The sequence below is a fragment of the Mastigoproctus giganteus genome, chromosome 6 (assembly GCF_048544385.1).
Source record: "Mastigoproctus giganteus isolate SK-2022 chromosome 6, ASM4854438v1, whole genome shotgun sequence".
Taxonomy (NCBI): Eukaryota; Metazoa; Arthropoda; class Arachnida; order Uropygi; family Thelyphonidae; genus Mastigoproctus; species Mastigoproctus giganteus.
Genome location: NC_143580.1, coordinates 213720971 through 213738164, shown reverse-complemented (window position 1 = coordinate 213738164; position 17194 = coordinate 213720971). Strand labels below are relative to the sequence as shown.

Below are 17194 nucleotides of genomic sequence, written 5' to 3'. Positions count from 1 at the left end.
ATCTGCCTTCGCCTGCCTAACCTCCTTTGTGACATGACTAGCTTATATCTGCCATAGGCTTCTGAGTCGTTTGATAATTTATTTGTATTCCATGCATTTTTCTTCTCTGTCACGAGTCTCATTAGTTCATTTGATAACCATTTAGGCCTAAAGCTTGAACAATATTTCTTAATAGGTATTAATTCCTTGAATGCTTCCCACTTAGAATATACTGTTGGTAACATTGTCAGTTGATCCCACTGTACAGAATTTAAAAACTGTCTGAGATCACTGTACTCACCTTTATGGAAGCAAAAACCCCTTCCTTTACCCCTGATGTTAATTATTTCTTTAAGTAAATCTCACATCAGTACACTGTGATCACTGACCCCTGTGGTTCCTTTATCTGAAAATTCTTAATACACGAATGATCACTGCTGATAATCAGATGAAGAGTATTATCCCCTCTGGTTGCCTCTCGAACATGCTGCTTCAGAAGACAATCAACCAATAAATCCACAAAAGTCTTACTGGTGTGTGAGTGACCAATCCACAAATTCCAGTCAATATCTGGGAAGTTAAAATCCCCCCATTATAAGACATTCTGATTTACTAGTTCACTCTATTTCTCTGTACAATTGTTCATTGTACTCATTCAAGTCATTAGGCCTATAACACACTCCTATTCTTTTCTTTCGCAGTGCTTACGTCACACCAAACTGACTCAACAGTGCAGTTTCATCTATATCAACTGGATGTACTTCTTTTGATTTTGTTTTTCTTAATTAACAGCATGATACCTCCTCCCTTCCTATCCTGTCTATCCTTTCTGTACACATTGTACTCCCAAAATTCCAATTCTTCATTCCTAATATCAGTGTGACACCACGCCTCTGATATCCCAACAATATCTGCCTTTGATGTCTTGACCAACACTTCAAATCGATCAAATTTATCTACTATACTTCTAGCATTGGTATACATGCAAGCATACATGCATCTATTCCTAGTTACCCTGACACATTCTGTATACCTGTTTCACGATGACTGCCATCAGTCCCTGAAACCCCCTAGCACCCCTCGCGCCAGGTCGCTACTTATTCTAATAGAAGTTGTGCAAGAATCACCTTCACCTCTGCCTGCGGCTACTTTTAACCTTTTAGTCCCCCACCCCCCAAGCTAGCAGTTTTCCGACCCACCTAACACTGCCTCGATAGTATCAGCAAATATTCTTGCACCCTTTCTATTTAAGTATCCCATCCCTGTAGAAGCAGTCTTTCCTGTTAACAACTACAGACTACGCTGAAAAAAATTCTACCCCTTGGGCCTTGCACATTCCCTCCAGGGCCGAATTGATTGACAAGGCTCTCACCATGTACTCCCTCCTATAGTGTCTGGGCAGAATTGCAGACACTTTCAAATTTAACCCTGATTAGTTCAGAATAAGAATTCCAGATATCTGGGATTCTTATTCAGAAAATGTACATGGGGTTTGGCAGACTGTAAGTGGATGTGGACATTACTGGGGTTGCAACTGAGACCACAGATGTTTGTGAAATGAGTGAGTAAGTGTTTTGGAGGTTTAGATTTTTTTCACAGATAAGTCTGTTCTATTAGTTTGAAAATTTGTGACATATTCAGTACTAAGAAAAGGTGGGGAGGCCATGCTGTATGAAGTAATGAAATTTTTGGATATTGTGTACACATGGTAACAATATACCCAGCTCCTTGAAATAAAGTGGCTTGATAATGCCCACATATACAGAGTACTCAGACTCCCTCCAGTCATTATCTGGGAAAACAGAGGGAGAAAGATTACACATAGCTGATCTAGAAGCCTCCTAGAGAGTTACCAATAGGTTCAGTTCAGTGGACTATCTAGTAGCTGTCCTGCAAACACCGTTTTAGAGCTGTACTCTCGAAATGTAAGAAAGATTGGATCTCACCATGATGTACATTATAAACTTAAAAGACATCAATCATATTGAATGTTGGGGGGAAGGGGGGGGGGTTGCCAGAACGTTGCTCTGGAAACCATGGGTTCCACTACTTCAAGCCTCCTATTAGCAAAGTGGTGGTTGATGAGAGTCATCCACCACCTGGTATTGTCTGGTAATACAGAGGTGCAGCATTCCTCAATGTGGTGTGGGTACCACACCCTGACCGCTGCTTATGTTAGTTTACACATGGGTGGTCAATATGCTAGATGCCATATTTCAGAACTTGCACATAGGGTGTTATAGCCAGGGGTCACTAACAGCTGCACATTATAAAGGTGCAAGCAGAGGATTTGGCTATTAAAGATCAATTGTTTTTGCTGAAATTAGGTTCATTTGACTTGAGTGTCACTTGAATATCTATTCCATCAGTGTTTTAAACTCCCAGGTAGCAAAGCCCAGCTTGGCAAACTTGAGAGAATGTAGGTGCCTCGAGGACAACTTCAAGGTATAAATCAGGAATGAGTTAAGTCATGTGGAGAATAGAGATTTTCATGGGAATGATTTCAAGTAATGCAATCAACGCAAGGTAAGTAAAAATTTGGAGCAGTGATCCGAGAAATTATCCTATATGGTATTCACCAAATGGGAAACTTTCAGCCTGCCCATCAGAAAAGGGCTCTAAAATGAAATAAAAATTTAAATAAATAGTTTTTTTTTTTTAATTTCAATTTTATTCTGTGCTCCATTTTAACTGTTTTTTTTTTTTTTTTTCCCTCTATGAATATTAGTACTTTTCTTATTCAGAACACATTCTAGTTGTAAAGAGTTTGTGATCCATGTCTCTTTCTGCATTTGATTTTGTCATTTGAGAGATAGCAACTGCTTATCGTAAAAAATGTAGTTGATTTTTTTTTTTTTTTTTTTTTATACAGTAGAATAATACAATTTAGTATGCCGTACTGTACTATGCTGTAGCTTCTACTTTTTTATCCTTTCTGATTTCTCATGATAAGACTAATCAAATTAAAGAGAATCTGCAAAAAAATAGTAATACCAGAATTAAAAAAAATTTAATCAAAGAGAATAAAATTTGTAAATTTTAACTGATTACCACAGTTATGCTAAACATGAAATATTAATTTATACCTGCTCGACACACTCCCCTTTGCCGAAGCACTATCGGTAGTAATAGTTTTTGCTACCTTTACTCCACCACCACTACCAACTGCAATTACAGCAGATGTAGCTGAAGAAGTTACAGATGCTTTCTGACACGCAGTTGTAATTGCGGAAGTACTAGATACACCATGTGTCTCTGGATCATATCCAGGAGCCAATTTTAAATCGTATTTTCCTTCTGCTCCCATCCTGTACGAGTTGGAACCTCCATGATCCCAAGTAACATCTATCCAGCCTAAAAATACATGTTATAACAACTTTTATATATTTCATAACTCCTTTCCTATAATAATAATAATAATAAAAGAAAAACATTTGCATGATATATCTAAAAATCATTTTAATTCTTATAAATTATTCATCAAGATGAAGCAGAGCTTTTATTAACATAGATTTGGTTTTCAGAATGAAAACCAAATTTTTCTGAGACAAATGCAAATATCTGGGAAAATATTATAGCAAGTGTTTAGCCTACATAACACACACACACACACACAGACCAGAGGAACAGTATTAGTAATGGCAAAGGGTACATGTTAATGTGAGTTACAAAAAAAAAAAAAAAAAAAAAAACTGTTGTTTTTTTTTTTTTTTTTTTTTTGCTTGTTGGCCATACTGATATTGAAAGATGTACTGAGGGTAGCAATGTTTTTGACAAATGAGATATAGAGAAACATGGTGAAATGTGTCAGTAAGTAAACTATACAAAAATCCTTAGGCTTAATTCTGTTTACTTAATGCAAATATGTGTTTATCTTATAAAGAGGCAGGAATGCTGTGAATAATATGAGTGAATTTGAACTACTAATAGGATAATTAACACTGACATAATAAGGCTAATGAAATTCCTGTATCAATCAGAAAAATGGATGAGTTTCACTCATCCATTTTTCATTCACTCATAAATATAAATTTGTACAAACACTGACCAACTTGGAAAACTTATCTCCAGTCTACCAACATGCAGTATACATAAACCTGGCTATAGTCAAGTTTATATATGGCATACTGGTAGTTTGGAGATGACATAATGGCTTTCATGTGAAATCAACTCTGTTTCATGGAAGTGAGAGTAATTAGATGGAACCAACTGTCTACATCAAAGCTGAAAAGGGACAGAGATTGTTTATTGTAATCCTTGCAGGGAATGTAATGTGAGCTACATTGGTGAAGCCATTCATTACATGCAGGACTAACCAAAAGATCATGATGGTACTATAAAAACAACTGATTTCACTCAATCATTGGTAGCTGAGCATTACTAGCAGGAAGAAACATAACTTTCTGCTGCTCTTAGATGTGGCAGAAAGTTATGTATGTAAAATGCTGGGTAACACATAGCATCTTACATGCTGGAATATAACCAATGTATGAATTTCTATACAGCAGTCTAGCAAAGCTTTTAAACATGGTATTGGATGGCATTCATTTCAGCATACACAGGTAGAATGCTGCACAAGACACCCAACCCACATACTGATACATTTTTGAGACTAGATGATTGGTCAACACGCTTTCTCAACTGGGCAGTAGAGTGCTGCTGTATCAACTAGTTGCTATGTTTGATGATGAAAAATTTATTAAGTAACCCGAAAACTTCTTTTTATTGTTTTTCTATATGGCACTTATTTTGTATTTCATATGGAAATTATTTTAAGAAACAAAATAAAAATATGTGAAACTGTAAAAGTATGGTCCAATTTTTTAAATTTAATTATACAGTTAGAGCTTCAAAATTACAAATTAGCTATATGTTATTTGATTTTTGAAATTAAACGAAGCTGGGAGGACTGCCGTGTCTATCTGTGCATGTGTTATTTTTTATTTTTTGGCCAGTAGAACATTGTGCTTACTTATTGTGATGGTTTAATAGCCCACAGTAACCAAATCCAAATTGAAAGTGGAGATCATAAACTGACCTTCCTAGAATGCATTAAACATGAAAACCAACAAACTATTCCTTGACATGGCCACAGAGCAGTATATGTATTTGCTGAACTTGCCATAGGCATTAGTATACAAACTGCTCAATATGTCTTCCATGACAATGTACAGTACTGGCTTTGTCACTTGTCACTCATTTTGAGAGGTCTGGAGTTGAAGCGCATCACAGACTGAAGGAATTTCTAAAGGCCTCATCAATTAATTAAAAATTAAATTTTCTGTTTATACTCTGGCACGACAACCAAGTCAGTAGAGTTTACAATAAATCGTCAATACAAATATTTATCGTATTTAGTAGTCACGGGCTTGAACCCCGGCCCACTCAAAGAACACATGCTATGCACTCTCGAAGCCCCCCAACCTCCCATGAGTGGTTTCTTGGCAAGTACATGCAGATGGATCTAAACATACATTTGTACAGACATAACACGCAAAAGCACAATGTATACCATAGTAAGTTGTGGATGCATCTAAAAACATCTTTCCAAAGAGTTGGCCTAGCATTGCACTACTTTCAAACAAAGGGATAATCCACCATTTATTTAAAAGATGGATAATGTTATTACAGCCTCTTTCAAGATATTATGCTTGCTCATCAAGTCAATCTCTTTTAAATAAGACCTTCTTGAGTTAAGTCCCATTCCTTCTAGAGTTTATATAAGTAAAGACTTCTTTACTTAAGTAAACTCTAGAAGGTTTGTTTGTTATTTGGTTTTTAGGAGCATTATCAACTAAAGCCATATAGCTCCGGGGATATGCGGTGGTCATTCCTTGACCTTTCCGCCTCCATATTTGGTGGTGACGGGCTCAAACCACAGTATAATCAAAAAGCGTGTGATACACACTGCTGCTCCTACCCACCTGGCAATGCTAAAAGGAAGAGAATGAATCAGATTGGTCCACTTGATATTGATGGTTCGATTGTCGATGAATCTGCTCAGGTAGGTGACAAACTGAATGAGTATTTTGCATCTACATTCACACGAGGAATGTCTGTAGGAAAGTGGAGTCCAGAAGCTTATCAAACTCTAGCAAGGAGCTAAATGATTTTGTAATAACTGAGAGCAAAGTGGAGGAAAAATTGCTGAAATTGAACATAAAAAGAGGCACCTGGGGTGGTAGTAGTAGTAGTAGTGGTGGTATGTGATGCAAGAAAGCAAATATATGAGCTTATGCAGCATCAGCCAAAAAAAAGGGAAAAAAAAAAATCACACATTTCCCAACAAATGCCTGTCCAGTTCCTCCTTAAATTTATTCAAACTATCAACTTCCACAACGACAGATGAAAGTTTGTTCCAACAATTAACCACCCGCTGGCTAAAGGCAAATTTCCGCACATCTATTCTACAGCTGTCTTTTCTTAATTTGAATTTATGCCCCCTTAGGTTCGTAATCTGAACAAGTGGAAGGATCCCATCAGAATTTAGCATTCTCAACTCATTCAAGGCCTTATACACCTCAATCAGATCACCGTGCAGGTGCCTAGTATCCAGCCACTGCAATTTGCAGAACTTAAGCCCCTCTCTTGGTAAGAAGATCCCTTCATTCCCCTCACCAATCTTGTTGCCCTCCTCTGTGCACGCTCAAACAAATCTACATCCTTCCTAAAATGAGGCCTCCAGACCTGTATGCAGTACTCAAGGTGTGGCTTGACCATTGCCTTATACAGAGGGACAATCACCTCCTTTTCCCTGCTAGCAAAATTCCTATATATCATTGACAAAACCCAATGACCTGCCCTGGCAGCCTGTCTGCATTGCACAGAAAACTTCATATCTGACTGCACAATTACTCCAAGGTCTTTTTCATTTTCTACCACCTTAAGTGTAGACACAGTTGGTATTTTCTCTCGGGCTACTTCTACCCATATACAGTTTGTATTTGTCAAAGTTAAACTTCAGTTGCCACTTCTTAGCCCATCTGCCCAAATTATCTAGATTCTGTTGTAGTAGCACACTGCCATTACTGTCATTAACAACCCTGCCAACCTTTGTATCATCTGCAAACTTCGACACTAAGCCTGATATACCTTCATCAATATCATTGATAAATATACAAAACAACAGTGGGCCTAACACCAAACCATGTGGGACTCCACTAATAACATTAGTCCATGAAGAACAGCACCCATTGATTACCACCCTCTGTCTTCTCCCACTTAACCATCCTTTTATCCATTGTAGCAACTTACCCTTAATACCATTCTGCTCCAATTTGTACAAAGTCTTCCATGCGTAACAGTGTCAAAAGCTTTCCGGATGTGTAACCACATCATAATAACCAATCAAATTTGTCAGACAAAAACCCATGCTGTGTCTGAATTATTGCTGCAGTCTTGTCTAGATGACCCTGAAATGCATCTTTAACCAGTGACTCCATTATTTTACCCGGAACGGAAGTTAAACTAACTGGTCTGTTATTACTCGTGTCACCCTTCGATCCTCCTTTGTGAATAGGGGATACATTTGCACATCTCCAGTCTGTGGGAACCTCCCCAGAGTCCAAGGATGCTCTCTTAATTATGGCTAAGGGTTTGCTCAGTTGCTTTGCCACCTCCTATAATATAACTGGATAGATCCTACCCACCCCAGGTGCTTTTCTTATGTTTAACTTCAAAAATTTCTCCTCCACTTTGCTCTCAGTTATTACAAAAATCATTAAGTACCCTGCTACAATTTGACAACCTTCTGCCATTTTCAAACCTTAATAATTCCTCGTGTGTGAATGTAGATGCAAAATACTCATTCAGTTTGTTTGCTATCTGAGCAGGATCATCAACAGTCGAACCATCGATGTCAAGTGGACCAATCAGATTCATCCCCTTCCTTTTAGAGTTTATATATGTAAAGAAATCCTTGCTGTTTTTCTTAGTATCTTTTGCCAAAGATTTCTCGTAATCTGCCTTCGTCTGCCTAACCTCCTTTGTGACCTGATTACAGACTAGCTTATATCTGCCATAGGCTTCTGAGTCGCTTGATAATTTATATGCATCCCATGCATTTTTCTTCTCTATTACGAGTCTCATTAGTTCATTTGATAACCATTTAGGCCTAAACCTTGAATAATATTTCTTAATAGGTATGAAACATTTAGCAGCTTCCACTATTAATTCCTTGAATGCTTCCCACTTAGAATTTGCTGTTGGTAACATCATCAGTTGGTCCCACTGTACAGAATTTAAAAATTGTCTAAGACCACTATAGTTACCGGAAGCTTTACGGAAGCAAAAACCCCTTACTTTACCCCTGATGGTAATTATATCTTTAAGTAAATCCCACATCAGTACACTGTGATCGCTATCACCTAAAGGTTCCCTTATCTGCAAATTCTTAATACACGAATGATCACTGCTGATAACCAGATCAAGAGCATTACTCTCTCTCTCTCTCTCTCTCTCTCTCTCTCTCTCTCTGGTTGCCTCTCTAACATGCTGCTGTAGAAAACAATCATCCAATAAATCCACAAAAGTCTGACTAGTGTGTGAGTGACCAACTGACAAGTTCCAGTTAATATCTGGGAAGTTAAAATCCCCTATTATAGGACATTCTGATTTACTAGCCAACTCTATTTCTCTGTACAATTGTTCATTGTACTCATTCAAAGTTTCCGGCGCCCCCCTCCCCTATACTTCTCCTTCAACCCATGCACGATACTAAGTACTATAGGTTTTGATACCTTTCGTGTTTGGGGGTTCATAAAAAAAAAAAAAAAAAAATTCGAGTCATTAGGCCTATAACACACTCCTACTCTTATTTTTGTTTCGCAGTGCTTATGTCACACAAAACTGACTCAACAGTGCACTGTTCTCTATATCAACTGGGTGCACTTCTTTTGATTTTATGTTTTTCTTAATTAACAGCATAACACCTCCTCCCTTCCTATTCTGTCTGTCCTTTCTGTACACACTGTACTCCCCAAATTCCAGTTCTCCGTTCCTTATATCTGTGTGACACCACGTCTCTGCTATCCCAACAATATTTGCCTTTGATGTCTTCACCAACATTTCAAATTTATCAAATTTATTTACTATACTTCTAGCATTGATATACATGCACCTATTTCTATTCCTAGTTACCCTAACATATCCCATATACCCACCTATTTCACGATGACTGATATTCGTCTCTGAAATCCCCCAACACCCTCGCTCCAGGTTGCTACTTATTCTAATAGAAGTTGTGCAAGAATCACCTACACTTCTGCCTCCGGCTACTGTTAAACTATTAGTCCGTGTATCCCCCCAAGCTAGCAGTTTTCCGACCCACATAACACTGCCTCGATAGCATCGGCAAATATTCTTGCACCCTTTGTATTTAAGTGTATCCCATCCCTGTAGAAACAGTCTCTCCTGTTAACAAGTACAGACCAGGGTGAAAAAAATTCTACCCCTTGAGCCTTGCACAATGTTTCCAGGGCCGGATTGATCGACAAGGCTCTCATCATAAAAAGGTTGTTGTTGGGTGGATGGGATCTATCCAGTTATATTAAAGGAGGCAGCAAAAGAAGTAAGCAAACACTAAACCATAATTATGAAAGCTTCCTTGGACTCAGAGGAAGTCCTCATGGACTGAAGACCTGCAAATATGTCCCCAATTCACAAAGGGGGATCAAAGGGTGACAAGAGTAATTACAGATCTGTTAGTTTAATTTCTGTTCAAGGGAAAATGATGGAATCACTGGTTAAAGAAGCACTGCAGGATCATCTAGACGACTGCAGTTATAGTTCAGAAATAGCATGGATTTGTTAAGGGGAAGTCTTGACTGACAAATTTTATTGGATGCTATGATGTGGTCACAAAGGAACTATGCAAAAAATAATTCTGATATCATGTACTTGGATTTCAGGAAAGCTTTTAATACTGTTGCACATGGAATACTGCAGTACAAATTGGAGCGGTATGGCATTAAGGGCAAGTTATTGTTGTTGTTGTTTGGTTTTTAGGAGCATTAGTAACTAAGGCCATATTGCTCCGGAATATGCGGTGGTCATTCCCTGAATTTTCCGCATCCTCCATATTTGGTGGTGACAGGCTCGAACCTCGGTCTAATCAAGAAGCGTGTGGTACTCACTGCTGCTCCTTCCCACCTGGCTACGGAAGCGCCAAGGGCAAGTTACTGCAATGGATAAAGGGATGGTTGAGTGGGAGAAGGCAGAGAGTGGTAATAAATGGACACTGCTCTACGTGGACTGTTATTACCATAGTCTCCCAGGGTTCGGTGCTGGGCCCATTGTTGTTTTGTGTATTTAGCAATGATATTGATAAAGGTATATCAGGCTTAATGCCTAAGTTTGCAAATGATACAAAGGTTGGCAGGGTTGTTAACAATAGTAAAGACAGTATGCTACTGCAACAGAATCTAGAAAAGTTAGGTAGATGGGCTGAGAAGTGGAACTGAAGTTTAATATTGACAAATGCAAAGTACTACCTATGGGTAGCAGTAACTCAAGGGAAACGTACCAACTGTATGGTACTACACTAAGGGAGGTGGAGAATGAAAAAGACCTGGGGGTAATTGTGTAGTCGGATATGAAGTTCTCTGAGCAGTTCAGATGGGCTGCCAGAGCAGGTCATGGAGTTTTGTCAATGATATATAGGAATTTTGCTAGCAGAGACAATGAGGTGATTATATCTTTCTATAAGGCAATTGAGTACTGAGTACAGGTCTGGAGGCCTCATCTTTGGAAGGATGTAGAGTCGCTAGAATGAGTACAGAGAAGGGCAACAAGACTGGTGAGAGAAACAAAGGGATTCACTTACCAGGAGAGGCTTAAATTCGGTCAGTTGCAGCATCTGGAGACTAGGCACCTGCAAGGTGATCTAATTGAGGTGTACAAGGACTTGAATGGTTTGAGCAGGCTCAATGCTGATGGGATAGTTCCACTTGCTGAGATTAAGAACCTGAGGGGTCATAGATTCAAATTGAGGACGGACAGTTGTAGAATAGATGTGCAGAAGTTTGGTTTTTGGCAATGGGTTGATGATTGTTGGAACAGACTTCCATCTGTTGCTGTGGAATTTGATAACTCAAATAAATTTAAAGCTGAATTTAGACAAACATTTCGAGTGACCGGATGGATGAAATGGGAAGGTTTTTTTTTTTTTTTTTTTTTGGCTGATGCTGTATAAGCTTGCTTTCTTGCATTGTATGCCTCAAGTAATCCTAATGCTAATATAAAGCTTTTGATACTGTTGCACATGGAAGACTATTGAACAATTTGGAGTAGTATGGCATTAAGGGCAAGTTGGCAGAATGAATAAAAGGATGGTTGAGTGGGAGAAGAAGACAGAGTGATAATAAATGGATACTCCTTTTTGTGGACTATTGTTATTAGTGGAGTCCACCAGGGTTTGGTGTTGAGCCCAGTTTTGTTTTCTATATTTATCAATGATATTGATGAAGGTATATCAGGGTTAATGGCTACATTTGTGGATGATGCTGATAGTGTACTACTGGAACAGGATCTAGAAAAGTTGACCACATCGACTGAGAGGTCGCAACTGAAGTTTAACACTGGTAACTGTAAAGTACTGCATATGGGTAGCAGTAATCCCCAGAGTAAAGTACCAATTGTGCAGTACTATTCTCAATGCAGTGGAGAATGAAAAAGACTTTGGTGTAATTATGCAGTCAAATATGAAGATTTCTGAGCAGGGTGACAGGCTGCTAGAGTAGCTCATGTGTCTTATCAATGATATACAGAAATTTTTCAAGCAGGAATAAGGAGGTGATTGTTGCCTTTTATAATGCAATGATCAGGCCACACCTTGAGTACTGCATACAGGTCTGGAGGCCTCAATTTAGAAAGTATGTAGAGCTGCTGGAACTACTACAGAGGAGGGCAATGAGATTGGTGAGTGGAACACAGGTTCCACTCCTCAATTAACTGTTACCAAGAAAGGCCTAAGGTCTGCAAATTGCAGTGTTTGCAGAATAGGCACCTGCAAGGTGATCTAATTGCATTAGCATTAGAAGAGGCATATGATGCAACAAAGCAAGCTTATACAGCATCAGCCATAAAAAAAAAACTTCCCATTTCACCCATCCATTCACTCCAAATGTTTGTTCGAGCATTCAATCACCCACTGGCTAAAGGCAAATTTCCACACATCTATTCTACAACTGTCTTTCTTCAACTTGAATTTATGTCTCCTCAGGCAATTAATCTGGGCAAGAGGAAGAATCTCATCATCACTGAGCATGAACAAAGTAGTGGAGGCAGTGGTGGGAGGAGAAGAAAAGGGGGCTGTAATGAGAGTGCCTTTGCTTAGGAATCTAAAACATTAAAAGTCTGGAAAGTTAAATCTACAACACAGATAAATGTCATAACACTTTAGTGCTACATTACAGCAGCAGCTAACTATCTCAAAAATTTACATATTCAGGAATGTACACTTTAAACTCTGTTGTTATAACAGTGCTCAAGTTGAAACTAAATTATTCTTCAATTGATTTAAAAAATGTACTATTGCATATAACTTATACTATTATATTTTACCAAAATATCTCTAGTTTAATTACATATGACAAATATATATATATACAGGGTGCCCACAACCCTCGTTTCCAAAACTTTACAAGGCATTACGTGTGAAAAAGAGTACATCATAAAACCTTGAAACATGTCCAGATGAAAGAAGATATCCTCAATTAGAGGTGTTCAAATGTGGGCACCATTTGTTATTCTGCATATATTCTACCTATAATCCAATTCATTCGATATTCAGCACAACATGTCCCTGTCAACATTGCTGAGTGCTTCACAAATGCATTGCTTACACTAAGTGATCACTATTATAACACCTAATACCATGTTGGGCCACCGTTTGCATGGATAACAGCTGCTATTTGCCTAGGCAATGACTCCCCAAATGTCTGCAGCCATGCTGCCTGCAAGACTATCTCCAAGTGTTGGAATAGATGATGGCTGCATGTCCATATGCCTCAACTTCCCACTCGAAAATGCCTAGAAGGTGTTCAATTCAGGTCAGGTGAATTTAGAAGGTAATCAAGATGGCTGATATCCTCACTATGTTCCTTGAACTCATGCACAGTGTGGGCCTGATGACATGGAGCATTATCATCGTGGAAGATCCCATTTCTGTTTGGGAAAAAATTCAACATGGCAGGGTGCATGTGGTCACCTAAGAGCTGTCAGTAGACCTCACCAGTGAAACCTCAGTCCATGTGCACAAGGGGTCCTAGTTCTTGACAGCAAAACATGCCCCATATTAAGCAACCACTGCCACCTGCCTGGATAGTAGGAACCATGCACGATGGGTCCATGAACTCACGTTGCACCAAGTATTCAGACTCATCCGATCAGCACACTTATTTCCAGTCCTCCAGTGTCCAACCACTGTAACCCTTTACAGTTCTATTGGTGTAAGGTGGTTTGACCCATTCAGCACCATTCTTTGCACATCTTAACCACAGTGGACCGTTGAATTGAACAACCAGATGCAAACTGCCACTGCTCAAGCATAAGAAACTGTTTGGGTTTTTATACTGTGAGCTATATGGCATAGTCCATTAACAGATGGGAGTGGTCATAATTCAGTGATCACTGAGTGTATTTCCATAATAGTTCCTGGCATAGATGGAACATATATCTGGTTTTGCATGAATCTCCAAAGAGTAAAATCTAAGGGAACCAAATTAAGGATAATAGGGCTGCAAAATCAATTCTCCTCTTCCAATCGACTTCCCAGAAAACATCGTGTTCAGGTATGCACAAACTTTTTTGTGCTAATGTGGCAAATCTCGGTCTTATTGCAAAATCAAAGTCAATAACATTGTAATTCAGCAGTTAGGGCATAAAGAAAGTCTCTAACATGTCCAGAAATATGATGCCTGTTAAAATAACTAATTCAGAGAAGAAAGGTCCAGAATATTAAGAGTAGGAGACCGGCAGAATTACTTAACAAGTACACGTCACTGTTGAACAAAAGCCGAGAATTAGGGTTGATTTTGAAAGTGTCTGCAATTCTGCCCAGACACGATAGGAGGAAGTATAGGATGAGAGCCTTATCGATCAATTCGGCCCTGGAAAGATTGTGCAAGGCTCAAGGGGTAGAATTTTTTTCAGCCTAGACTGTACTTGTTAACAGGAGAGATTGCTTCTACAGGGATGGGATACACTTAAATAGAAAGGGTGCAAGAATATTTGCTGATGCTATTCAGGCAGTGTTAGGTGGGTCGGAAAACTGCTAGCTTGGGGGGAGACAAAGACCAATAGATTGACAGTAGCCACTGGCAGAGGTGAAAGAGATTCTTGCACTGCTTCTATTAGAATGAGCAGAAGCCTGAAAAACAAGATGCGTGGTATTTCAGAGAGTGCTGGGAGCCATTGCGGTACAAGTAAACACATGGGTTGTGTTAGGGTAGCTAAGAATAGAAACAAGTGCAGGTATACTTGCGTGTACACCAATGCTAGGAGTTTAGTAAATAAATTTGATGAATTTGAGGTATTGCTCAAAACATCAAAGGTAGATATTGTTGGGATATCAGAGACGTGGTGTCACACAGATATAAGGGATGCAAAACTGCAATTTGGGGAGTACAACGTCTACAGAAAGGATAGACAGGATAGGAAAGGGGGAGGGGTTATGCTATTAGTTAAGAAACACATAAAAACCAAGGAAGTGAAGCCAGTCGACATCGCTGGACAGTGCAGTGTTGAGTCAGTTTGGTGTGACATAAGCATTGGGAAATCAAAATTGAGAGTAGGAGTGTGCTATAGGCCTAATGACTCTGATGAGTATAATGAGAAACTGTACGGGGAAATAGAGTGGGCCAGTAAATCAGAGAGTCTTATAATGGGGGATTTTAATATCCCAGATATTGACTGGAAATTGGGGGCTGGTCACTCACACACCAGCAAGGCTTTTGTGGATTTATTGGATGACTGTTTTCTACATAAGCATGTTCGGGAGGCAACTAGAGGGAGTAATACTCTTGATTTGATTATCAGCAGTGATTCTTCATGCATTAAGAATCTGCAGATAAATGAACCACTAGGTGGCAGTGATCACAGTGTGCTGAAGTGGGATTTACTCAAAGAGGTGACTACCATTAGGGGTAAAGGGAAGGGTTATCGCTTCCGTAAAGGCGACTACGATGGACTGAGACAGTATTTAAATTCTATACAGTGGGACCAACTGATGATGTTACCAACAGCAAATTCAAAATGGGAAGCATTCAAAGAACTTATCTTGGAAGCTACTAGGCTTTACATACCAACTAAGAAATATTGTTCAAGGTTTAGGCCAAAATGGATGTCAGATGAACTAATGAGACATATGGCAGAGAAGAAAAATGCATGGGATACTTACAAATTAACACATGACACAGAAGCCTATGATAGATACAAGTTGATAAGCAACCAAGTTACAAAGGAGGTTAGGCAGGCGAAGGCAGATTACGAGAAATCCTTGGCAAGGGATGCAAAGAAAAACAGCAAAGAGTTCTTTACTTATGTAAACTCTAGAAGGAAGGGGATGAATCAGATTGGTCCACTTGATATTGATGGGTCAACTGTTGATGATCCTGCTCAGGTAGCTAACAAACTAAATGAATATTTTGCATCGACATTCACACATACGGAGTTATTCAGCAAGGGGAATGCCAGAGGTGTATTCAGCTCTAGCAGTAAGCTACAGAATCTTGAAATAACTGGGAGTAAAGTGGAGGAGAAACTGTTGAAGATAAACACAAGAAAGGCACCCGGGGTGGATGGGATCTATCCAGTTATATTAAAGGAGGCAGCAAAGGAAGTAAGCAAACCCTTAGCCATAATTATGAGAGCTTCCTTGGACTCAGGGGAGGTACCCATAGACTGGAAATGTGCAAATGTGACCCCAATTCACAAAGGAGGAGCAAAGGCTGACACAAGTAATTATACACCTGTGAGCTTAACTTCTGTTCCAGGAAAATTAATGGAGGCACTGGTTAAAGAAGCACTGCAGGATCATTTAGACAAGACTTCAGTTATAGCTCAGACACAGCATGGTTTTGTTAAGGGGAAGTCTTGCCTGACCAACTTGATTGGATACTATGATGCAGTTACAAAAGAACTGGATGCAGGGAATAACTTTGATATTATATACTTGGATCTTAGAAAGGCTTTTGATACTGTTGCACATGGAAGACTGCTACACAAATTGGAGCAGTGTGACATTGGAGGCAAATTGCTGCTATGGATAAAGGGGTGGTTGAGGGGGAGAAGACAGAGAGTGGTAATCAATGGACACTGCTCATCGTGGACTAATGTTATTAGTGGAGTCCCTCAGGGCTCAGTGTTGGGTCCATTATTGTTTTCTGTATTTATAAATGATATTGATGATGGTATATCAAGTTTAATGATCAAGTTTGCAGACGATACAAAGGTTGGCAGGGTTGTCAAAGGACACTACTGACACTATGCTGCTGCTGCAACAGGATCTGGAAAGGTTGAGCAGATGGGCTGAGAGGTGGCAAATGAAGTTTAACATTGACAAATGTAAAGTACTACACATGGGAAACAGCAACCCCAGAGCAACGTATCAACTCTGTGGTACTACACTGACAGTGGTAGAGAATGAAAGGAACTTGGGGGTGGTTGTGCAGGCAGATATGAAGTTCTCTGACCAGTGCAGACAGGCGGCAAGAGTAGCTCATGGAGTATTGTCAATGATATACAGGAATTTTTCCAGCAGGGATAAGGAGGTGATTATTCCATTGCATAAGGCAATGGTCAGGCCACACCTAGACTACTGTATACAGGTCTGGAGGCCTCATTTCAGGAGACATGTGGAGCTGCTGGAGCGAGTACAGAGAAGGGCAACAAGATTAGTGAATGGAACAAAGGGGTGCTCTTACGAAGAAAGGCTTAAGTTTTGCAAATTGCAGTGTCTGGAGACTAGGCACCAGCTAGGTGATCTGATAGAGGTGTATAAAGCCTTGAATGGTTTAAGCATGCTCAATGCTGATGGGATTCTTCCTCTAGCTCAGAAAAATCACCTGAGAGGGCATAAATTCAAATTGAGGAAAGACAGATGTAGGATAGACATGCGGAAATTTGCCTTTAGCCAGCGGGTGGTTGGTGGTGGAACAGACTTCCATCCCTTGTGGTGGAGGTTGATAGCCTAAATAAGTTTAAGGCTCAGCTGGAC

General features: G+C 39.4%; 1 protein-coding gene across 8 annotated transcripts in view; it reads right to left on the bottom strand.

Moving 5' to 3' along the window:
- Positions 1 to 17194, bottom strand: part of Ufd4 (ubiquitin fusion-degradation 4-like) — a 729475-nt gene that overhangs the window by 300535 nt on the left and 411746 nt on the right. For all 8 annotated transcript variants that reach the window (XM_090376711.1, XM_090376719.1, XM_090376714.1 and 5 more), the window contains exon 25: positions 3066 to 3333. In XM_090376711.1, coding sequence (XP_090232837.1) covers positions 3066 to 3333 — 268 coding nt within the window. The remainder of the gene's footprint in view (positions 1 to 3065; positions 3334 to 17194) is intronic.